The sequence below is a fragment of the Falco punctatus genome (genome assembly GCF_963210335.1).
Source record: "Falco punctatus genome assembly, chromosome: Z".
NCBI lineage: Eukaryota > Metazoa > Chordata > Aves > Falconiformes > Falconidae > Falco > Falco punctatus.
In genome coordinates this window covers 84,175,546-84,200,869 of record NC_137586.1, presented here as the reverse complement: position 1 = coordinate 84,200,869, position 25,324 = coordinate 84,175,546, and the positions used below count along the sequence as shown (strand labels likewise).

At 38.0% G+C, this 25,324-nt stretch overlaps 1 protein-coding gene across 2 annotated transcripts in view; it reads left to right on the top strand.

Annotated features, from left to right (window-relative positions):
* RASGRF2 (Ras protein specific guanine nucleotide releasing factor 2) overlaps window positions 1-25,324 on the top strand; it is a 152,891-nt gene that overhangs the window by 82,038 nt on the left and 45,529 nt on the right. The window contains exons 10-17 of one of the 2 annotated variants that reach the window (XM_080372581.1): window positions 3,252-3,412; window positions 4,371-4,437; window positions 5,283-5,419; window positions 9,117-9,199; window positions 11,248-11,496; window positions 11,807-12,195; window positions 15,373-15,498; window positions 16,777-16,866. In XM_080372581.1, coding sequence (XP_080228707.1) covers window positions 3,252-3,412; window positions 4,371-4,437; window positions 5,283-5,419; window positions 9,117-9,199; window positions 11,248-11,496; window positions 11,807-12,195; window positions 15,373-15,498; window positions 16,777-16,866 — 1,302 coding nt within the window. Of the gene's footprint in view, window positions 1-3,251; window positions 3,413-4,370; window positions 4,438-5,282; window positions 5,420-9,116; window positions 9,200-11,247; window positions 11,497-11,806; window positions 12,196-15,369; window positions 15,499-16,776; window positions 16,867-25,324 lie in introns of both variants that reach the window. The other variant, XM_080372580.1, reaches the window with a different exon arrangement.

Here is a 25,324-nt window from a genome sequence, read left to right as displayed (position 1 = left end):
TTTTCCGTTCACCTCTTGACAGCAGGGTCACTTTTACAATGATGTCCATCTCTAATTTCAATTAGGCTCCTATTCCGTGTGTCAATCAGTATAGATGGATACAGGAAACCTCAGCTTAAGAAATGAGAGAGGTGCCTTTACCTTTGTTCGGGCTTTTCCCGTGAGGTTAATTACAAGTTGGCCATATGTCACATGCTTCGCTTCTCTAAGAAGAGATTGATTCTGTTGAGCTTTGCAAATTGAGACCATAGGAACTATCTCTGGCAGTGCTTTGCAATGTAAATTGTGGATTCCCCTTCAGGTTTCTTGGGGCCTGCTTTTCTCTGTCTCTTAGATGCAGACTTTATTGTCAGGCATACTATAAGTCATGGCAGACAATTAAGGAACGTTTTCTTTAAGAGTCTAAAGGAAACACAGGGAATCTCAGTTTTCAATCCAACAGTGGCTGATAACCAAGACAGCTGGGCATCTCAAGGCCCTTTAAATGCTTCCAAACACTCTGTCTGATGTTCCTGCCATCAGCTGCTATGAATTTACCTCTGTGGATAGATATGTAACAATTACAAAATCATAGACTAGTAGAAGTTGGAAGAGATTTATGGAAATTATCTAGTCCAATCAGACCTGCTCAAAGCAACATCAGATAGAGCAGATTGCTCTCTACCATGTCCGGTGAGGATTTGGTTGCTTCCAAGGATGGAGGCTTCACAGCCTCTCAGAATAAGCAACCTGTTCCAGTTTGACCATCCTTACGGTAAAATAGAAAGACCTCCAGAACAGAGAAAACCAAACTGAATTTTTAAATCAATCAATAATAATTATTTATCAAGCAATAATAATAATTAATAACCGGAGGCTAAAAAAATATATTTTTTTAATAGAATCTTTTGTATTTTTTGAATTGAGCAAAGGCTAATAGAGTGACTGTTCTGGCAGTTTGAAGTACTGAAAGTGCTTAGGTCTGTAGCTGGATAAAAATTCCTGAGGTGGCGCTGACTGTCCAAACTATACTAACAAATGTTCTAGCATTAGCCTCACTTCCTTCTTGCAACTGTACATTGGCCAATTGTGACCATTTTTTTCCTTAAGAGGAAAACTGTAGTAAAATGCATGGTGGCCAAATGCCAAATGCCATTAATCACAAAAGCTTGATGAGAATGCATGAGGTCCTTGTTTGATGAGCCATACAACACATATAGGAGGTGTGTTTCTCCTGTAAATACTGAGTATCAAAGAGAGATAATGCAGTCCCTCTTTTCTGCATTTAAAAAAGCCCTAGTTTATTTTGATTTACCTTATTAAATGATAACATTCCAGCTCCATAGAAGAACACCATTTAACATTCTGTCTATTTTAGCAGCATAGAATATGGTATTCCTGAAAGCATTCTAATGAAAATTAAAACCAAAAACAAAACCAAAAGGTTATCTGTAAAGCTAAATTTGTAAGCATTATCATATTTATAGATACTATTATTCTAAGAAACAAAACATACAGGTTGGATATTGTTACCCTAAATGGTAGAGGAAATTTCAGGATTAAAAAGACACTGAGAATTTTCTGATGAGAAGTTGCTTGGGAGTTGCTTTGTGCACGCTCCTTGGTCCTGCAGTGTGACCTAGGGACAGTCGGTGTAACATGGAAAAGTCACCATTCCAACACATGGGAATGATCTCCTTCCCGTTTTTCACAGCTGAAGCATGTAGGCTGTTTTGTCCAGGGGAAGTGTACAGCAACCAAGAAGTATTTGTGGATGTTGGTCAGAATTTAAGTGAATCTAAAAATGTTGCAGACCTTTGGAAATTAGTTCTAGAGTATAAATTTACTGCACTGTTTTGTTGCAGTGACACAAATCATGTTGTACACATTTAGTTTAAATGTGAAACAGCTGTCAGAGGACACTGTTGCAGGTTTACTGGTATGTATATTGCTATACCAGACAGTAAAAGTTGTAAATATATTAATAAATTAAGGCTAATTAAATACACAGGAGAAGCTTAGTGCAGAAAAAAGTAGATAAACAGTAGCTTTCTCAGTTACCTTAATTTCTCTGTTTGTTCGCTTAAGATTTTGTATGCAAACTTGGAACAAGATAATTTTTTTGACAATGTAGAGTAAGTATTATTAATTTAATATTTCATGGATAATTTTCTTGCATTGTGTCAAGAAGCTGCCACTAGTCTGAGCTTTGATATAGCTATGCTAGTCCAGTATCTTGGTGCTTCTGGAAGAGGCAGGGCAACATCCATCCCCTCATGCTTGTTTTGCTGCTGTTGCTTTCTTTGCATCATCACTGGTGCTTTTTCAGCCTTGCAGTGAGGCGTACCAGGGAGCTAAGTCAGCTGCTGCTTTGCAGCATTAGTTTCCTGCTGGTTTGGATCTATTAGCTAGCTAATGTTGGAGTAAGGCAAGAGCCAGTGTAAGGGTGATAGTAAGGATAGATGTGTGGGAACGAGATTAGGAGGTCTCTTGGCTGCCCTGTCTGGTACCAGTGAGTTGTATCATAAAATCCTTCTCTTTGATACATAGAGGAATTGCACTTCACCACCAAATTTAAGTCCAGATCCAAATTCAGAAGTGATACATATGGTGATATCAATCTGGAAAAGTTGGTCAGAGACTGGTTTTGGAAGAAGCAAAGCTGTCCCCAGTCTGGAGTTCTGCAGAGCACAAATTGAGACTTATGTAAGCAGGTTCAATTTAGTTCAGAAGTGTTTTACTGGTAACACATCTTCGATGAGCTGTGGAACACTGAAAATTATGCAGTACAAGATAAGAAGAAGAAGTATGCTTCATTTCCATCTCTCTTGCACATAGGCACACACATATACACAAACTCTTTTCCTTCAAAACCTGTTTTTTTCGTGCTCTTGCCTTTTTGGCTTCTAAGTAATGTATATTTGGCGAGTCTAGCCGCTGTCAAAAGTGCAGTGTGCTGTTCAGGTTCATCTTCTGATCAATGTACTATTAGTGTGTTTAAACTGCTTAAGAATTTGCCCAAGATCTAATCCTGCTGTGTACGTAAGCGTTAGTCTAGACTGTACTTGTTTGAGTCTATCACAAAAAAACAAAGTGAACTTGTGCAACAAAAAGATGTTTGAGTTGTGCTTAAAACAGATGCTGATGTATACTGATACTTACTAGAGTGAAAAGTTGCATTAATTAATAAGATAATATTCAATGCATTAACACTTTAAACACTGCCTACTAAAGATTACTGTAGTACAGTAAATTTGCATCTTTATTATCAGGTTCCCTTATTCAAGTCCCTTCAGTTGAGAGGGGAAAACTTAGCAAAGTTCGTCTGGGATCATTATCTTTGAAGAAGGAAGGAGAAAGGCAGTGCTTCTTATTTACAAAACATTTTTTAATTTGTACGAGAAGTTCAGGAGGAAAACTGCATCTTCTCAAGGTACAGACTTTACATTGTAACTCAATTTACAAAATGAGAACAGCTTCAGTGATACTATTTTATGGCTTTAACCTGAGATGTGCATGTGTTGCTATAAACAGAAGTGAGGTGATGCACAGTAGTTAGCTGCTTTGTCTTCTCATTGCATGTAATAGAATTCAGCCAAAGTTCTTACCAACTACAGTTTTTTTCCTAGAACCATGTAATTCTAATAGGCTGGGGGTCAGAAAGAGCACATCTGCGTGTATGTTTGTATAAGCTAGCACTGAATGTAAGTCAGTTTTCAATGCATAAATCAGCCAGTACCACCCTGTGGAATTATCAAAGAATTTTTTCTAGAGCTTTAATAAAATTTATTTTAAAAATCAATTCTCTTTTCCTGAACAGCATATTGTCTTAAACTGAAAGCTGTTCTAAGAACACTCTTGTTATATTTGCTGAGAATTAGGCTTTTGTAATGTTGGCTTATGAGTTGACAGGATGGATTATGTTGAATAGAATTTTAACTTGGCAAAGACATTTCTGACTGGTTATGTGCTTTCTCACTTTGCACCCCTTAAACAGTTCAAGTATTTTGCAAAGTAAATAGAGTATAACTGAACCTTTAAAAAAAGATCTTGTATGTATTTGATTTAAATTCAGGAGAGGATGAAATTCTAGTTACCTTTTTTGAAACTTGTGAACAAGTCTGTATGTGGGATAAATTATAGTGTGGTAAAACTGAAAGAAATTTTTTACATTTGAGTATATTATTGATGTTGGATTAAGCAAAACTTTATATTTCGTCTATCTGAGTTTAGTTCTTAGGCAAAATATGCATCATGGAATTGATGAATCTTCCTCAGAGCTCTGAGTAATGTGAAATCTTAGACTAAGGTATATCAAATTTTAAAGATAACTGTATTGACAAATGTGAACAAATGTCAAAATTTGTGAAAAATGTACTTTGTTTTCATAGACAGGTGGCGTTCTGTCTTTAATAGAGTGCACACTGATCGAGGAGACAGACACGAGTGATGATGATTGTAAGTTAAATTCAGCTGTTTGCAGTAATTGCAGTTTCTAGTTTCTTAAAATTGGTACCCTTTGTTTACTTTTCATAAGAGCGAATCGGTATGTTCTCCGCTTTCATGAAACCAGAGGAACACAGTGTTAGACTGATAAAGTAGAATAGGTGTTTTAATAATGGGCATGGTGGCTTGGCTAAGGGTTTGTTGTTACGTTCTTGCTCTTGACAGCCCACATAGGATTTTCAAGTACACTGGCTGAAGGAATGTGACAAATTATTTGCTGACTTTTGTATACAACTTTACCCAGAGGATCTCAGAAAGAAAAAAATATGCCTTAAAAGAAGAAGCAGATAATTGCATTTCTTAAATACACAGGGGTTGAGAGAGTTGGCGGAATTAGTGGAAAGTTTTTCTTTTGGACTCCTTACAAATCTCAATGGCAAGCTTGTTCAAATGAAATAACAAAGCACAGTCCCAAGCTGATTTTATTATTACTCATTTTGGCTTCCTTCCTGCAGTTCTAGGCAAGTTTTACAATGGAATTGTGGAAGTAGTTTCATTCATTTCAGTGATACTTCTAGTATGCTGAGAGTGTATCAGTGAGAGTGTTAGAATGACTTCAGCCGTATTCGGTATCTTTAAAAGCAATGTGTAGCAACTCCCAATATTACATGTTTGCAACTGTTTTTCTGTCTGGTGTATATGAAAAACAAAAGGAGCTTTGGATCCCCGATTGGATTAGCTTTTTGTCAGAGAGGTATTTTAAAGTAACTACCGTTTTAAATCAAACCACTTATTTCTTTGTCTTATAGTTTGAAGTCTCACATTTTGACTTTTTCTCCCCTGCTCTGGCTATAAAGCAAAAGGTTCTGGACAAGTGTTTGGACACCTTGATTTCAAGCTTGTAGTTGAACCTACGGACGCTCCTCCTTTTACTGTTGTCCTTTTAGCCCCATCACGACAGGAGAAGGCTGCATGGACAAGTGATATAAGTCAGGTAGCTTAATGCATTCTTTATCTTGTATGGAGATCTTAGTTTATTTTGTACTTCTGAAAACTAATTCGAGAGGATTGTTGCTTTCTTGAGGGCTGAGGTGCTGTAATACATATGAAAACCCCTTAGTGTTACCTGCTTTCCTCAAAATTCTGACTTTACATTTGAGTCATCGGTGAAATGTGTTTCTCAGTGAGAGAGATGGATACGTAATACAAAATTGTCAGTTCACAAATGTAATACTAATGGTAGTAATTTTTATATCTAAGGAGAGCCCGTCCAGATATGTATTTTGATTTGAGAAGGATAGTACTTGCTTGTTCATAACTTAAACAACTAAGAGCCCTGGATGTGAAAATGATAATCTACCACTTCAATAATCATAACCCATGCAGTGAGAAAATAAGATCACCAAAAAGAGTACTAACAAACTATTACACATAATTACTAAGCGTTCTGACAGTGTGCAGGAACTGTTTTTATTGTGAATGAACAAAAATGGGGGGTTAAAATACTTTAATGTCAGGGATAAAAAAAAAAAGAAAATTGGTGCTTTTGGCTGAAGTCTTAATAGACAAACTTTTATTGGAATCTCTGGGGAACAAAATTAAATGCATTATGAAAAATCTGAACTTTCAACTAATCAGATCTGAATTAAAGCTCTTGAGTTTTGTTTATGTGTGCAACTAGCAAGTACATAGGTATCTCATAGTCCTGAATTTGAGTGCTACCCTCTATTAATGTCAAGAGAAATAGTTGATTAGACAAATATCACTGTGGAATTTTGATAGATTTCTAAAGATGCCGCCATTGCTGGCAACATCTCCAGATGAATTATCTTCATAATGAGTAGAAATTGTTTACAAATAAGTATTCTGAGTTACTTTCTTCTGGACTAACTTTTTCAAAGGACAAAAATACAAAGATAAAAATCTCAGAATACGATGGCAGCTTGGCGCTTACAGACAGATCTGGTTGGAGAAGTTTTTATAAAATGGATTTTCAGTAAATTATGTCCCATTGCAACGTAGAGGCATTGGAATTATTTTTCTGGGGAAGAAAGACTGTTTTAAGAGCTGCCCAGGAACATGGGACACCCAGGGATAAGTCCATTCTTAGCCTAAACAATAATAAATTTAAATGAGGTCATCTGCAGCCCATGTAGACTAGAGATCACAGTTCGGGTCTGCCGTCAAAGGTCAGCTCTTCTCCAAACCACTGCAGCTCCAAACAATGCTACTGTGGTGTTCAGGGAAGAGCTGGAAAGCTCCACAGCTGACTTGAAAGCTGCGTGTCTACAAAACTTGGAAGTGTCTTAGCAAGGTGGATGGTAAGCACGACTAGCTGCATACAGCTGAGAGAGCAAAGGGTTCGCCAGACTGCCAGGAAAACGGAAGGGTTTCTCCCTTGATTCCTCTTTGAGGAAGGGGAGATTGCCCAGCTTTTGAAGACACGGGTATTCTGAAGAGATACAGGGCTGACAATTAACAGGAGCTTATAAGTAAAAGCCTGAGAAAATGGAGAACTGTTAGCATTGTGAGGCTGGAAAAGCTTCTTCAGCCTTACAAAGGCAGGGAAGCAAGAGAAGCTGAGGGGCTAAGCAGCAGCATAAAGAAAAAAAGGAGTAAGAAGGGGCACAAGATGTGCAGACTGAAGAGACATTTGGGGCACAAATGGGTACCACTGTTTACAAATAGCAATCAACTTGGTTGACTTAGTGTTTATATTGCTTCTGGAGAGCAAGGAAGAGGAAAGTTAACGCCCGACACCTGTCTTCTGCTGGAGAAAGAAAACCTGGGGTGAATATTTGGATAATGCATGAGAACAATTGAGCCCACTGGTCTCTTGAAAACCAAATTGTGTTTCTGACTGAACCCTTTGCCAGCAGAAACGTTGCCATAAAAAAATACTGAATTGCCTGCCCAGAAGGATTTTTTGGTTTTAACCCTGTCTATAACCCTCAAGGAGAACATAGGAACTATGCTAGCAAAAAGGGCATACAAAAAGTATTTTTAAGTAAATGGTATTTTCCTGTGCTTACAAGTTAAAAAAAGTATACATGTAATTGCTGTTCAGTCACAGCACTTGTCTTGGTGTCCAGAATTCTGCATCTTATTAAATTATATATGCATCAGACATAAAAATCATATTTATGTATCTATTCCTAGTAAGGCTTCTTGAATTTATGTTTCTTTTCATGCAAACCATACAATTCTCATGAAAAATGCATGGGTTTTGTTGATGCTGAAGAAGCCTTCCCTATTCCAGGTTGAGCTTGCTGTCCTTCGACCCTAGATCCCCATTACACTCATTCTTTAGCTAAAATAATAGTGTCTGTCAGGGAAGTGATAAATGCCAGGCGTATGCAGGCTGGGGATAACGGTGCTGAATTACCTCGGGCAGTTTCATGACTGGTGCTAAGGGCTTCTTTACAACATTTAAAGTTCACATGGGAGAAATGATGTTTTTATTAGATGTGTTTTTCTCATTGCTTTTAGGTAAAAATTTGATACAACATAATGTGAAATGAGCTGCACCTTTCAAATAATCTTAAATACCTGAATTTAAAACCACATATAGCTACACAGATAACATTTTAAATGTATAGCTATATAGATATATTTTAAACCCGAAGAGGCCTCTGATTGTATTGTTTGACCGATCTAACATAGGATTATTATTTCGCTGTGAGATGTTCCAAAGCCAGCAGACTCTGTTTATGTATGTTTTTTGGAAGCTCTTTTTATTGCTGTAAAGAAATGGTGAGTTTTTTAAAAAAATACATATGTACGATACTTGATAACTAGAACTAGAAAATATTATAAAGACAAGAGTCCTGCGGTATTAGGCAGAAGGTACTTGTTGCAGAGTGTATAAGCCCGGTTCACTGGCAGGCTCTCTGCTGACTTCAAGAGCAAGGCTTGTGGTGCTGTGTTAACTACATGAAAATACAAACCAGAAAATAATGGTGTATCAGCACTGAGCTGCTTTGAGGCTTGAAGAACGGCTTGTGTGCCCCTAGTCTGTAGGCTTCTACTGGCCACAGGACAGCCTGTAGTTTGTAAAGCAGTATGTGTTGCAGCTGTGACCCAGAAGTGTCTTTCCAGCTCCTGAAGCCCAAAACATTTATACAGGATTTCTCAAGGGAGTCCTTGGACAGTATCTTCATTGCTATATTTTGCAGCAGTAGCACCACTGGAATTTGTTTTTACGAGTGTGTCTCTAGAAGCTGTTTATATTTCTCTTTGGTCTTTTTGCACAATGTAAAAGTTAAGGTATTAGTGTATCCATTTGTGTATAAAGTATTCTAACTTTCTTCTGGTATTGGTTTTTCAAGCTTAACACTCCCTCAGGAAATGTGAGACATTATTTTTGTTCAGTTTTGAAGGAACTCCAAAGGAAGTTTTACTGCTAACTCAAAATACTTAATCATTTGGAAACAAGGGCACTGAGCTGTATACCTGGAGTGTGCTGGTGAAGCTGCATGGACTTGCAGATGTGCAAATCAAAGGCAGAAGACTAGAGAAGCAAGTCCACCATGTCTCGCATGTCTGTTTTTAGTTTATGAAAACACTTTGTAACCATCAATCCATAACCTGTAAAAGCTATGCTTTAACCTTACAGAAAAATGTGAAGTGTGAAAGTAAATCCCCTTACCCTGTGTTTTGATTTTAACAGTTTTCAATGTTCGTTTTCACAGTGCATTGATAATATAAGGTGCAATGGTTTAATGACCATAGTGTTCGAAGAAAATTCTAAAGTCACAGTGCCACATATGATCAAGTAAGTGCAGCACTTTTTTCCCCAGTGAACAAAATAGTTTGTTGGGAGTTTTTTAATAGACAAAACAAAAGAAAATATGTGTTTGGAAAATAAAACTTTTAAAGTTATTTTTTTCCTCATTTTTGTGGAAGGGAGTTAATCCTATCCCCAAATATATTTTTTCAAATCCCTTTCTTGAAATGGTAGGGATGACTCAAAGTGGTGAACTCAATTCACAGTAGTAGACTACGTAAGATCAAAGCTCAGATTTTTCTATTATTTGTGAAATTGCATTCAGTTACGCTTCAGATGAGTAATTTTATTCTCTGATAGCTTTTCTATGTCATACCATTCATAATTTTATTGAATATATTTTAAAATGTCTTCAAAATTTAGATTACTGCAGACAGGTTTCATTTTCCAAGGTATTTTCCATATTAGTCAAAATTTTTCTTCTCTTTGTTTCTCTTATTTTTAAGAAAAAAATATTTTTTCTCATAATTTTAACTCATCACATTAAGGTAGCAACATTATTCATAAACCTGCTTCCTTCAGCCTTGGATTCTTTAATTCATTTATTGTAAGAAGTGTTTTTTATTCATAGACAGCAATTTTCTGTACATGATTCCAAGTTTTTAACACTGTTTTACCTCTTGGACCCTCTACAGGTCTGTATTTACATGAGTTTTACACTATTATCTAATATAAATACTAAAGAATAGAACATAGGGATAGAAATCTCAGTGTTTTCTTGCTTACTGTTATCTGTCATTAGGCTATTTCTCTCACTTTGATGTACTCTGTACATGAAAATTTCTCAAATGCCTCTTCTGTAGTTGTTGCGTCTCCTCTCTTTGTATGTATTTAGAAATGAAAGGGAGATAACATCGCTGAGTACACTGTTAGTGCATGTACCTTTGATCCCTGTAAAGAAGGCATTTTATTGTCTTCAGTTGCATTCCAGGAACTGTCCAGTGTGTAAAGACTTGTTACCTCCTGAATGTTAAAAACACATTAATCTGTTTTCAGATTGTAGAGTACAGCAAGGTCTTAATCCCAACGTCAGGAGAAAGGAATCTTAATTCTAAAAACCATACGGGATCTCAACCACAGACACAAATTTGGTGTTCTCTTTCTGAGATTCTGCTCATCTGATTTTTAGCACATATTGACTTTTAGAGTCAGATGTCTTTGGATGAAATAAAAACAGTTTGTCATTTTGTGAGGACCCAACTTAACAAAGAATTTTCTTGTTGTTTCTTTTATGTTATGCAGAAGTGTGTGGAATATCTTGATGCTGTATTCTAAGAAAATCCAATCATGTTTAATGAAAACATCAGGAAGCATAGAAGGATGCTTTACTTAGTAACTGTCCTCTTTTCTTACAAACTAAGCCTTCAACTAGATAAAATTAAGCAAAACTGAATTCGGAAAAAAACCATCATGAGTAGCGTTATGTAAATGATTGATTTTTGTTTTGATGTCCAAACAAAAGTTCACTGAAACAAATCCTCTCCATGGTTTCTGCTTTGAAATTTTAGATGTTTCATGCTGTCTCCTTTTCCTTTTTCAAAGGAAAAGTAATTCTTGGAGCCTGAGTGCATGTGTTATCTTGCAGGTGGGCCTTAAGTTTACCTAAAGGTGTTAATTTTGCTGTCTTTTTGCTAGAGTCCATTAGTTTATTCTGTATCTCAGCAGAATAGATGCCAAGCAGTCCACTATTATTCTATAGGAAGCTTCTAGTAATGTTGGACTGCAGGCCACAATAGCCTGAAGGAGGTAAGAAGGGACAATTGTGCCTCTTGTTCCATTTCAGAAATTTAAGCATCATTAATAATTTCGTCGACTTTGAAATGTAGATTAGTCATTTGCCTCAGTTATGGCATAAAATATAACTGAATAGAAGCCAGTCATCACCACAGATTAAGAGCTTTCTTGTTTTGATGAAATACAAGAATGCATATGTATTTGCTGCTTTGATGTTGACAGGAGCAGCTAAAGTGGTACTACTACTGTACCATAATCACTCTTTCTTTTTGGTAAAATTTCTACATTTGACTTTTTTATAGATCCGATGCTCGTCTTCATAGAGATGACATCGATATCTGCTTCAGCAAAACACTTAATTCCTGCAAAGTACCCCAGATCCGTTATGCAAGCGTTGAGCGCCTTTTGGAGCGGCTGACAGACTTGCGATTTCTAAGTATTGATTTCCTGAATACTTTCCTACATACTTACCGCATATTTACTACTGCAGCTGTGGTACTGGAAAAACTTTCAGACATATACAGACGGCCCTTCACTTCCATTCCTGTCAGGTGAGCTCTGGGGTTTTTCCCTTCCATCACGGGTTTCTTATGGAATTACTATGGTGTCATTTGTTGTTCGGGTTTTTACCATGATTTTCTGTTATATAAATAATCTAAGAAGAAAGTTCTTCCTTCGTAAATAGGATGCAAGTTTTTAGGTAAGTCTGTCTCGGCTTTCTGCCCAGGTTTTGATGACTAAGCATTGTACAGATTTTGCAGTGACATGCAGATTTGCACAAAATATGTTAGTAAGCATTTTCACTTAAATCTGTTCAGCGTTTGTTATCGTCTGTTGCCTTTTTTTTTTTCTTACTCTCAGGTCTTTGGAGTTATTCTTTGCCACCAGTCAAAACAACAGAGGAGAGTACCTGGCTGATGGGAAGTCACCGCATCTCTGTCGCAAGTTTTCTTCTCCTCCTCCGTTGCCACTCTCCAGAACTTCCTCACCTGTCAGAACCCGAAAACTGTCATTGACCTCACCACTGAATTCAAGAATTGGTGCCCTTGACCTGTCTGCTTCATCTGTGGCAGGCAGTCCTACCTCGACCTACAGCCCAGCCACCTCCCCACCACCAACGGGTAGCAAAGTACCCCTGGACCTTAGCAAAGGGCTGTCCTCACCTGAGCAAAGCCCTGGCTCCGTAGAGGACAGCTTGGAGAACCCTCGTGTTGACCTCTGCAACAAGCTGAGGAGAAGCATTCGAAGAGGTATTATATACGCACAAAATACTGAATGTTACTTTTGAGAAACAGGGTAGCCTCTAAGGTAGGCTTGGCTTTTATCACGTTACCACTGAGAAGTTCTGTCTCATGCCTTTTTTTTACTCCTGATCACTCTAAGTTGTGGTGTGAAACCAACTACCCTGTTTTCTCTTTCTTCTCTAGTAGAAGCTGCACTGTGTTGTCCGTTTCCACCACTTTGTGGCTTCTCTGTAGGAAAAGCAGTATGGCAGAATAGCCTTCTCTGTTGTGGTTCCTGAGGTGAAAGGTTTTCAAGTTGTACCATACTACAGGGAGTAAAGTATGAAGTTAATAATAAATAGGGGTATGAAGACCTAACAGCTTTAACTTGTTTACGTAACAGGGCTAGATTTTCCAGAAAGGTTTCATCACTAATCCAAACAAATAATTTACGTGATACACTTGGTACATTGGTGACATTCATGCCACCTGGTTGTTATGCATCCAGAAGTTAAATTTCTAAAACAGATTAATGTGCAAATGCCTGTTTTCCTCTAGGGTTTGTGTAAGGCACCTTGGAATAGGTACTGCTTCCAGTGCGCTAAAGTTTGTTGATGCAGACTTCAATGTGGGCATCTAGAATGGGATCGTTGTACTTATAGATGGCAAAGCAAGAAAAGTAGCTCTAATCCCATAGGATGCATAAGTGCAGGCTTATTTCTCATTGCTGTTTGGGGATGGAGGGATGGTGTTCTGAATTGGAATAGAAGCATATAGTAATTTTTTGTGTTGTTACATTAAATGGAAAATGAGGAAATTAAAAAAATGCTATTTTATTCCTAAAATTCATGTTTAGAAATGGTCTTACATGACCTGGCTTACAGTCTGAGGAATTTGAGCTGTAGGTCTGAAGAAAATGTTGCACAATTTTACTTGCAAGTACTGTAACAATGAAAATTGATCTAGCCCAAGAGGAAAGAAGGAAAAGATTACCAAACATATACTAAGAAAAATATGATTGAAGCATTAGGTCTACTGCTTACTGATGAATTGAATTAAGTGGCCTGGTAAGAAATTTGATGTTGTATTACGCAGAGGAATTATTTGAATTTGGTCTACTGTTTAAGAAAAAAACTTTGTAACAGGCAGGTTAGCCACGTTACATTATAGGAGTCTATACTTGCCCATACTTTATGCTTTCATAAAATGCCTGTTGGCTTACACTTAATCATTGTATTTCTGTATGCTGGATGTTTTCAAATTAATAGCATAACAGATTATTTGTATGTAGAAAATACAGTATTTACTATGTAGAGTTGGGCAAATTCTTCTTGTGCGCTACTGTAACCACATTTAAATCAATGTAATAGCACAGCACATCCCAAAATACAGGCCATGCATTAAAATTAATTGTATACAGGCAACTGCAGTCTCGGGTGTAACTTTTTTGCTCTACAGCGTAAAGTAAACTAGTAATGAGTAGGTTATTCTGGACTACTATTAGCACTAGGCATTGTTGCAGAGGTATTCTGATTTTGCGTTCTAGTCTGTCAAAACTGGAGGTGTCATCTGGGCAGCATGAGGAACATTTGCAAAAGGCAAGAGCCTCATATAAATGCTAAATTGCTGTCTGTACAGTGTCTCCAGTCTCTTTGGGGATCTCCTGCTGAACAGTTTGCACTCAGGTTGGAGGAATTTGCAGCAAGATAGCTCTGTATTGCAGGGCTGTGTCCTTTTGTCACCCAGCTGCATGTAGCATGTTGAGAAAGAGGAGCAGGTTTAAAAAGAAATGTACGAGGAGAACGGAAATGTGTAGTAGGAGAACTACACAATGCTAATCTGCATGTTTCCTATGATACATAGTGAGTTTCTAGGTTTGGAGGCCAGTACTGCTTAACTCCATCATAGTTAATACTGTTGCTCTAGTACTGCTGGATTTCCAAGAAAACAACTATGTCTTTGTCTAAATCAAATGTAACTGTACAAATCCTGTTCCACAGGACATATTACTATGGTGATGGTTGCTCTCCTTGAATGTTGTCCATTTACATCCTGGAATTTCCACCTTCTTTGCCTACTTCCAAAGTTATTGTTCGCTTTCAAAGTTTCTGTTTTCCAAAGTTTTTTTTTACATATATTTTATACATTCAATGCTTATGCTGCAGGTGCAGTTGTTGTTCATATCAAATGTAGGATATATTTTATGAGCTTGTTTTTCCTCATTTCAGAAATAGTATTTCTACCATTTATTTTTTATTCTTCTGATAGGAGAACACCTCCATGGAGTAATCTTCTCTCCAGTGCTGTTGGGCCATTTCATGGGGCAGTTTTTGATTAGATGTAGTTTATCTATTTTGAGAATAATCAAAAGGATTGTTTTCCCTAGCTCATGTAAAACCTGTGAGTTCAAGTATCCGTATTACATATGCATTTCTCTGCATATTCTGCTGACTTAAAGTGCAGTCTTATCCAAGTTATTTTTAAAACTGACAGCTTGGCTGGTTTTCACCAAGTTCTTTGTTTATGAGCTTTTGTATGTTTATGTCATTGGTACAAAACTTTCCCAGACCTTTAACTCCATCCAGAGGAAAATCGTTGCTGGGTCTTCTTAATGCAAAAGTTTCATGGAAAGATCCAGAAGCAATGCTGTCTAAAACAACTACAAGCCACAGATGAAATATAAACGACTTTGTGTTAAATGGTATTTAGAGGTATTAGGTTGGTATTGAAACACTGGTATTAAGTGCTATTAATTAATGGCCATTTTTCAAACAATTATCTTTGAGTGAAGCCCCCTTTCATGTACAGATACTTTTTTATTAATGCAGTACAGCTCAGATTGTTCAAAGCCAATAATTTGCAAATTTTTTATGTTTTGACGTTTTGATGTCTGTAAACTGGGAGTCCTGAATCATGCATATACTCTATAATGTCTGCAGAGGGACTCATACCAAAAACAAACCAATGACTACACTTGGTGCTTTAAAAAAAGCGTATCTTAAAGACCCATAGTTCTCTATGGCCTCTTGATATTTTTAAAGAACATTTATACTTTATAAATACATTCATATAAGATAAGAAAAATATTGGTACATTAATTAACAGAGGTTGTTACATATTAATTTTAAATATAAAATATACTTAAAAGAGTTGTAAATTACGAATGATCATACCAGTATTAATATATATTCTCTTTTAAAGCAGCAGTTCTAGAATCTGTGTCAGTGGACCGGACAATTCCTGAAAGCACTTCAGCAGTGGATACCACAGAGCTTTCCCCATGCAGATCCCCTTCAACACCACGTCATCTCCGCTATCGCCAACCAGGAGGTAAGAACCTGATGTTTCTTGACTCTATCAGTCACTTCAAAGAGGTTAAATGCTGTAGCTGTAATCTTTGCAGGATACTAGAAAAGAATTAACGCTTGAATAATGTCAGGTATTAAAAAACCCCAGCCTGTTACAATGTGAATTACGCTGGTTAATTTATATGGTAATAACAAGAAACTTGGAAGTGTATCGGGACGTTGGTGTGAAGAAGTGTTCTTACATACCTTGAGCAGGATGTGCCCAAATTCAAGACTAATATTAAATCAGTCATATTCTCACAAAACTCTCAAGACCTTGACAGATTTTTTTGCGGCTACCAAGGGGACGTATTTTGGGCACCATACATAATCATACATACACAAGACCCGTTATTGTCAATGGGGAGTGACTGTGTCTGTTTCTTTGTATAACACTGAACATTTACAGATGGTGTCACATTATTCACTTGAAAATTTGAATAAACTGCTCAGTTGAAGAGTAAAAGTGAGAGCTGGAGCTCCTCAAATAGCTCTCACATGGCTCTTTGAAGTCATTAGCTGAGCTGTGAGCTATGTCCGTGAACACTGAAAATGCTGCCGTCTCATGCAAACCAGATTTCTAGGCACTTATTTCATGCCTGGGATTAAAACAACAAAAGCAGACCAGAGTCTTCTCGACCGTTAAAAAGTTGCTGAGACACTTTAATTTTAAACCAATAGTAATCTTCTGTTACTGGGCATGTTTATGGTGAGATGGCAAGATTTGGGAGTTGGAAACTGTAGGGAACAGTGCCATACTATCTGAGTACTAGTCAGAAACAATGTTCTCAGCACTCCCTGTAGAGAAAATTTGATAAATTGTGCCAAACTGCACTCATCCTGGGCAGTGACCTGGGAAAACATGTGAATCTAGTTATCAGAAGTTGGTTAACATGCTTAGTTCTGTAACATGATTTTTTATTTAGGTTAATTTTCTACCATTTTTTTTGTCTTTTTTTTGTGGTTTTTTTTTCTTTTTCTCTTTGATTACTGCTTGTTTCTTACCTTGACAATGTCATAGAAAAATTTTTTCCATAGCAACATTAATTATGCTGACCTGGAAACAACTTAAATCACAAATATGATTATGATGTTTTTCTTTCTTTTAATATAAAGTCCTCTGGCAATGAAAACATTAAATGTTCACAAAGTATAAACATTAGTGAGTATTTTAAGTGCTATTGAAGTATTATTGTTGCTTAACTTCAAAAACACAAGTATGTAGAAGTTGTTAACTTTTATCTGTCTGTTCCCTTCACAGTACAAACTGCTGACAACAGCCACTGCTCAGTTTCTCCTGCTTCTGCTTTTGCTATTGCTACAGCTGCAGCAGGGCATGGGAGTCCACCAGGTGAGAGAAATGTGCCATAAGAAATAGAAGTAACAATAACATATCTAGGTCTCAGAAGGCGAATATTTCTTAAGAAATCTGAGTCCTAACTAGCCTCTGTTTTTTTACTTTAATCTGCTGGTGTTTTGAGTCTGAGATCCTGCCCCTTGCGCGGACATTGCAGTACAGCATTCATAGATAATTGGAGCCTTGGCTCCTAGTTATGTGGTTATTATGAAAATATTTTTAATGCAGCACATTTAATTAATGGTGAAACTGACCCATAAGAATGACTAAAACGGCTTAAGACAGGCCATTCAGGTATGTCCACCCTGTTGCATTTCCCACTGTGGCAGTCTGGAAGTTTTGGCCGATGAAGCAATTTATGTCCCGAAAGAGTCAAATAATCTTTTAGGCAGTTTATATACCATCCTGTCCTGGGGAGTTGCCAGCAACCATCACCATGTGTACTTGAAAGAAGGAAAGGATGAGAATGCGTTCAGAAATATCTTCTAGAACAAAACATGAAACCTAACAGATGAAGACTGCATACTGTACTACATAACCTTCAAGAAACTCATATGAGCTCTGTGCCTTTGTTTTGTGTCCTCTTAAGTTGATTGCCAAACTGTTCAGTGAGATTTTGAACTGTCATGGTATAAACCAATGATAGTTTTTCCTCTGACTTAAATCAGAATTATCTGCTCATCATCTATTGGTTGAATTCTTGTATTCTGTCCTTAATGTTAACCTGAAAGATCAATATGTAACACATATGTAATCTGCTAAACAACTAGATGATATCTTCCTTTTTTTGTATTTTGTTGGGGTTTTTTTGTATTCACTTACAATTTAAGATTTTATTTTGAAAATCGAGCTTTTTTATGTCCAAGGTTGGTATACATAAAAGCAGTGGTACTTAGCTAAATTACTGCAAGTGTGGACTATATATTCCTTGGAAAACAGCAATGTTGTCTACTGACTGGAGGTGCAACTTAAAATATTTCATTTAAGTTTAGAATTCGCTTGCTGTCTTGCTGTGTACCCTTTGCCGTATTAATATCTTCCACGAACTGAATCCTGTCCTAGATCACGTTACAAATAAAAAGCAACTTTTTTAAAGTCCACAAAATCACTTTCACTTTGCATTGACACTCAAACCCCACAGTTCCATAGTTCTGCATAGTCCAACTGTAAATTAACCCCTGCCTTTTTTCCATTTTAACTGTTGGAATGTCAAGAAACTGCTTTGAAGACCCTAGTCTCAAAATCAGTCATGAAATTCTATGCAAGTCAGTACTTCATCACCAGTGAGTTCAGTGGGTTTTGTACCCACTGTGTCTAAAGCTGTGGTCATTTGCTTGATGGGTGAGTAAGCATCATGAGAAAATAATTTCTGGATAAACACAGATCAGTGCTCCTGTTACTCTTATGTACTTCCTGTGGTCTTTAGGTGATCACAAGAGAGTAAAGTTCAGGTTTAGGAACTTTATGAACCTGTCACAAACATGTATTTAGTAAACTTTTTTGAAGTATGAATATCCTTTGCCTTTTGAATCAGATGACACTGCCAAGGAATCAGTGACACATTTTGCTTTATGAATTAATTCCAGTGTGTTTCCAAATTGTTCAAAAACTGCAGTAAGAGTGATAAATAGTTTTTTCCCGTGGGACCAATTCAGTTAAAAACTACTGCTTTTGTATTGTTAATAGCACAGCTTTTCAATATTTGTCATATTGAAGTATGAGAGAAAATCTACAAGTATGCAATCAACTGAGGGAGTATCAAAGCATGAGGATGTTGAAAAAGGAAAAAACAACATGTCTAATATTCTTAAGTACTTTTTTGTGTAGCTGTTTAAGCTGGTTCTGCATAAAAGGTCATTCTCCTGGGTGATGTGAAAAACAAGGTTCTGCAGCAAATCTGACAAGAAAAGTGGGTGGTGGGGAGACTCAGGAGACTGGCTGCAGCAAGGCTGTCCACCTGTAATCAGTATGAAAATTCAAGGCTACAAACCACAGCTCAAGCCGCTGAATCACCTGTTTTGTAACTTGATGCAATTAATCATGCTAGAGGTGGTATTACAGTTGCAGAGTCATGCAGTTCAAATTTGGGTAATTCAAATAATTTTATTTCTTCCCCATGTATCTGTTGTCATAATTATGTGGGGTTTTTAAGTAATGTCTTTTTTTCCCAGTGGGCTCCTGTCTCTTTCACCGCATAGGATGGACATGATTCCTCAGTGAATCAGGTCTGGGTAGTGAATGAGATTTATGCTTCTTTTTTTTTTTTTCCAGCTGCTCCTTGGCCTCACTGCTGTAGACGTGATGTGTGCCATTTAATATACTCCTACATGGAACATAAATAGAATGGCAGGTGAAATTTAGTGTTGAGGAATGCTAAGTGATGCTCATGAGGCAAAACAGTCTGAGCTCTACACCTGCAAGGATGGGCTCTGTGCTGGGTGCTATTGCTCAGGATGAAGATCTGAGGATTACAACAGATAGTTCCCTTAAGTGATCTTAGTGCTCAGCAGGAGCCAAAAAGGTGAAGGAAACATCAGGAATTACTAGAAAAGGAACAGAGAACAAAGCAAAGAAGATGATTATGCTACCACAGTACAAATCCAGAATTTGCGTGCATCTTAAAGACTATGTGCAGTTGTGATATATCCTGTTTGAGATGACAGGATGAGAGCTAAAGAAGGCTGAGAGTTTGCAATCAAGGTTGAGTGGAAGTATGAAGTGGCTTCTGTGCATTTTAAGTTTAGAGAAGAGATAACTTGGAGGGTTGGTGAGAAAGTTCTGCAAAATCATGAAGGTCATAGGGAGAGTCAGTAGGCATTGCTTGGTTTTTCTAATGCAGGAGGTAGGAGGGATCAGGTGAATTTCATGAAGCCAAGGTTCAAGACAAACACAAGTTTTTGGTTCTTTGTGCAACAAATAGTAGGCCTGTGAGATTCTGCTAAGGGTCATTGTGAAGAGGAGAAACTTAGCCAGGTTCAAAAAGTGTACAGCTACCTGCAAGCAAGAGTCGTTAGTATTTACTAGACCCGCAAACTAGAACAGGTGCCGGAGCTGAAATTGGTTGTAGCAGAGTATTAGGAGGTGAGAGTAATCTGTGTGTCTTCTGTTCTCTCTGTTTCCTGAAGCCTTCTGGCTTCTGGCCTTTTTTTTTTCTTTTGTTTATTTGTTTGTTTGTTTGTTGTGTTGTGTTTTCCCAAGGTGTGTTATCTTAGCTCTTCTCAAACTTTCCATCTTCCAGTTCTGACTGTTCAGGGGTGCATTGAGGCCGTCAGGTTAACAGGCTCATTGGAAAGCCCTATAGTCACACATTCTACCAGAACCAGACATGAAGAATATTACCCATGGAAAGTGCTGGCCATAACATTTTAGAATTGCTGTCACCACGCATGTGGTTAAGTTTGTATACTGATAAGTATGCAAAGCATCCCAGTATGATGGCTTTGCTTATCTTGTGACAAGCACCTAGGGGAACACTGCCCATGTTGTCCTGTCTGCAGGCTGCATGACACAGCAAGTCACTTGATGGGAAGCCAAAGTTGAAGGAGTTGAGGATTTTGGTCTGCTTTAGGTATTGCTGCACTTCCCCCTTAGGATGCATCCTGAGTGCAGTGCATATTGGCAATGTTCTCAGTCTGCTCCATCCCCACTGTGTGGGGATCAGTGCTGTGCTTCAGGGACCTTGACGATTTTCGGGGCATCCTCGTCTGTTGGGCTCATGTGTTATGTGGGTGCACGTGAGGTATACATGTAGGGCTAGCAGGGTCCTAAGAACAGCTCGTGCTTGGGTTGCCCTACCACCCTATATGGTGCACTAGTTTATTAGCTGCTGAAAAGGAGGTGCTGGGCACCACAGCATTGCTCTGCAGCACGCAGAGCTTCCTGCACTATATGGAACCTTTCTCTGAATCAAGATGGTTCAGGTTCTTATGCCCTTCAGCAGTTTCCTTTTAACTTACTGGTTTTGTTGCCATTAATTTTAGTTATTTTACAGGTATCTGCTTTTACGATACCAAGCTATACTGTTTGTTCTATTGTTTAGTCCATCTGTCTAGTTAAATATTAATCTCTACAAATCTTAAACATGGTTTAGTCTATTCTTTTCCAGAAAATCTGCATATTACTTGTTTATTTTAACAGCATGATAAATAAAAATAAGAAGTGAAAGTATACAAAGTTAAATAAGTCAAGCCAGGTGCACAGCTTGGTGCCTGCATGAATGATTATGCATAGTAAGGATGAATAGAGCATGCTGTGTCTTTTACACGTGCTTTCTCTTTTGAGGGATGTGAAGGATGGCTGCATGGCTTATGGCTTGCTGCCATTGTAGTGCTCTGTCACCGTTAATAAGTTGCTGCACATCTTCATTCTCTTCCCAGTTAATAAAAATAGGATAATAATGCTAACACTAACACTTTTATAACATAGAAATAACAGGTCAAATCATCTTTATTCTCCAGTATTCTACAACTTTCTTTCACAGCAATAAACTGATTCTTCAGCAAAGGGAAGCGAACAAAGTTATGCAGGCACCCTCCTCCAGAACAGTGAAAGGTACCCAGTTTTCACGACTGAATGTAAAGTAGTATAATCTCAAATTGTTGATACAGGGACATGTATACCTTACTTACTGTGAATTACCATCTCCCTTCTGATGACTATCATTGCTCCTAGCGCTCCTGTTCATCTGCTTACCTCTCAGCGTGGTAGATAAGCCCTGAGAAAGCACAAACATATGCCTGCTCAGAGGCACCACTTACTTGAGCTGTTTCTTTCCCCACTGTTCATATACCTCTAGAAAATTGGTTCTTGATTTCTGCTTGAAATCAGTGACAGCTTCCAAAAGTGGCACAGAAGTTATCTAGCAGTTCTGCTCCGATGTCTGTCTTATAATATGGAAAAGTCCTACAGAAATTTTAATGATAATGGTCTCATCCTAACAAATGTCCTGCTAATCTCTTCCTTTGGCTTTGCAAAGACAGTTAGGTAGTACTTAAGTGGAACTCCAGGGAGCTGCAGTGAGCCCCATCTCTTCAGGAGTGATTTCCTGCTCTTCTCTGAGAGTCTTGTCACACAGCCAGTGTCAAAAAAAGGAGTGAGACTGGTAATGTGGGAGAGGAACCTCCTGCCAAAATACTCACCAGTCATTTGTAGTTTTGCTGCAAAAATCCAACAGATGTTACAGGAATTCAGTAACAGCATATATCTATCTATCTATATCTATCTATATCTATCTATCTATATCTATATCTATATAATGTATACAGCACCCACACAAACTCTAGCACTAGATAAAAACAATTTATATGGAAAAGCATTTATTTCATCTGTGGCTGGTAGAACTTGCAAATTTCCCTGGCTTCTCTTTGTACAGTTCTTTCAAACATGTTATGGCTTTTTATCCTCCTTAACTTTTTATGTCTGTTGCGCACAGAATTGGAGCACTCTGTCAGGATCAGTAAGGTATCCTGCACTGGTTTTTAAAGAAAAAAGCATCTTTTGGTGTTCATTTAGGGGAAGTGCTTGCCCTGGGTCCAGGTCCTCATTAATACTCATAAACTATGAAGGTGCTTTGTTTGACTAGAAGAGATTCAAGCTTTACTTAAAATCTCCAAATAGTTGTGTGAATGAAGCCAAATTAGCAAAAGAATGCTGTGTTGTTTTTGTAAATAATGAATAAAATGAAAAGTACTTACATAATTCTAGCAGCCATACAAATTTCTTCTCTGCTGAAACTGTCTGACACAACTTGAGGAAAAATAGATAATGTTAAATCGATCGTTTTATTTTGAAACAGTTCTGCTGAACATGGGCTTAAAGGAGATGGTTTTGACAAAAACTTAAATTCAAGATCTAAACTGATTTTGTGTACTTTTAATATTTTTTATACTTGTAGCAGGAAAAGATACTGAACGAACTTTGATAAGCTTTTTTCTTCCTCAGCTCCAGTTAGAGACCAGAAATCTCTCAACATGGAGAGTAAATGTGAGACAAGAAGCAAATACTTAAACCCAAACAAACGGATTGTTCCCTAATGAACATAGCAGCTTTATTTCAACAGCTCTGTCATCCAGTTTTGAGCTGGGTATGTCAGTGTTTTCCAGCACGCCACATGCTTCAAAGCTGCCTTCCTCCTCCTACAGCATGCTGATCCGCACTGTGGAGAATGTACCATTTCTCACAAGAACAAGGTGACATGTTATGGGAGAGGGTGGGGGTGGGATGGAAGCTTGTGGTTGGCAGGAGGGCCTGGCTTCTTTAGGATAAGCATTTGTTTTTTAAAACACATGTGGAAGGGAGAGGAGAGAGTGAGAAAGAAGTAGGGGGAAAGTATCTCTGACAAATATGATTTGCACGTAGGAAAATCTGCCCCATGCTAGCAAGGAGGAAAGGTGGCTTTATTGTCTCTGATTTTAGTGATTTAAAGGAGCAATTCAAGTAACAGCTTGAAGCTTTGAAGCATCTACACAAAAATGAATTGCTTGTATACTATCCCTTTCAGTTAATTGACTGCACATATCTTTGCTCCTAAATTACCTTTGACTTGAGTTATTTACCTGGGTATTGCTCAGGAGAGAGAATTTTTCCAAAAGCTTCTGCATTTTGCAGCTTCTGCCCTATCGAGGAACATTTCAAAAGGTCTCTCAAACAATCAGCCTGCAAAACCTTTCTTATGCGGAGAAAGTGCAACCAGCTCCTTCTCTTTTCACAGATCCACACTGGTGGTTCAGGGAAGCAATCTTAATCTAAATTGCCCTTGGTTTTAGGCTAGCAAAACTGATCAGCCTGTTTACCAGACCATTTTCTGGTATCATCTGCTCTTTCATAGCTCTTACAATCTGTCTGCAGAAGTGATCAGACTGTCCTTTGCAGCTGGAGCAGATTCTCAACAAAGCAAGCGCAAAAACTGCTCTGTTAATCTACTACTTGCAGCTGCTAAATGCCAGCAGGATCTTCATTCAAAGCAATTCAGTATGCCTGGGCATTCCAAAGTACCTCCTGGTGCCACTTCCATGTGCTGCCACTGAGTAGTTTCCACTGTTGAAAATGCATTTAGTGCAGTCTGTGCGTTCTGGATCAATGGGCCTGCAGTCCTGTCACTGTCTATGGAGGGATCGAATTCCTTTCTTAGTCTTAAACCTTGTATAAAAGTTATTTAGATGCTGCTTTCCACTGATGATCAGCTATGCATTAGTGCATTAATTATATGCTAAGTTATGCATTACTAATGGAAAAAATACAGAGGGAAGTGTGTAATCCTTTTACAGTGTAAATGTCTGATTTATTTAGACTTAGCTATTTTTGTATCCTTGATCACTCTCTGAGATAAAATGTTGTAGACCCTTTTTGAACTTTGTTGGACCATTTCTGATGTAAACCTGCCAAACTTCGATTTTAGAGCAGTTAAATATGGTTGAGGGTAAATGGTGCGGAAATACACGAAAGCGTCAACTATAAGAGCCAGTGATTGATGGGAAAGTGTCAACTTCAGGAGCTTCTGAAATGAATATGGGAAGTCCTTATCTCCTCAGAGGTGCTGCAGGAGTTTGTCTGCTGTAATATACCCCAACTGTAACAGCAATAACAAGTATAAATGGACTTTTGTAAATTACAGCTATGGTTTCCAGAATGACATACTTCTTGAAAGCTGCCTAAGCACTGAAGCTGGGCGTGATGAGTCCTGTGAGCTCTCAGTCTGACACACTTTACCCCTGCTTGATTACTGTCACAGTATTAGGTGGGTAAAAATTAGCTAAAACTAATAATTCATGTTTCGCAGAGATCTCGATTACACAGTGGGCCATGTATAGGCCTCTCCATTCTGGTAAATCAGACACAGATTGGTAAAGGCTGACTGCTTATTTTAAAAGACCAAAATGAGAAAGTTTCACAGAAGTTTTTAGCGAGAGCTACTGAGCTTATTTTAGGTTGTGACCGGTGGTGCTATACTGCAGTCATTCAACTACTCGCCAGCTCCCAGCGTGACAGTATTTTTGTTTTGTTTGTTCTGGCATAAGCACTAACTAGGGTAATGGAATGACACAGCTTGTGCCAAATGATACAAGGGAGATGAGAGCCTATGTGCACGTTCGCGTGTCCCTGCGCTTGTAGCTGTGTCTGTGACTGTGCCAAGGGGAGGCACTGTAGCTGTATGTACTGCTGCGAGGTGCGTTCAGCACTTGAGCTGGATAATGTGACCTGGGAGGTGTACCATGCAAAATAATGAATGCATACACTCGCAGTGGGATCCTGTTGATCCCTGAAATGGAAAAGCTCGTAGAAACACACATTATGCTTTAAACTGATACGGTATTTCCTCAGTCGTTACCATCTTGCACACGGGTTGATGCAAGTACATAGTTCCACATTCAAGGATATCAGCTATACTGTTCAGGGAGTATTTCCCTAATTCTGAACAGAGGAATAATAAAGTGGCGTTACACAATTATATTTC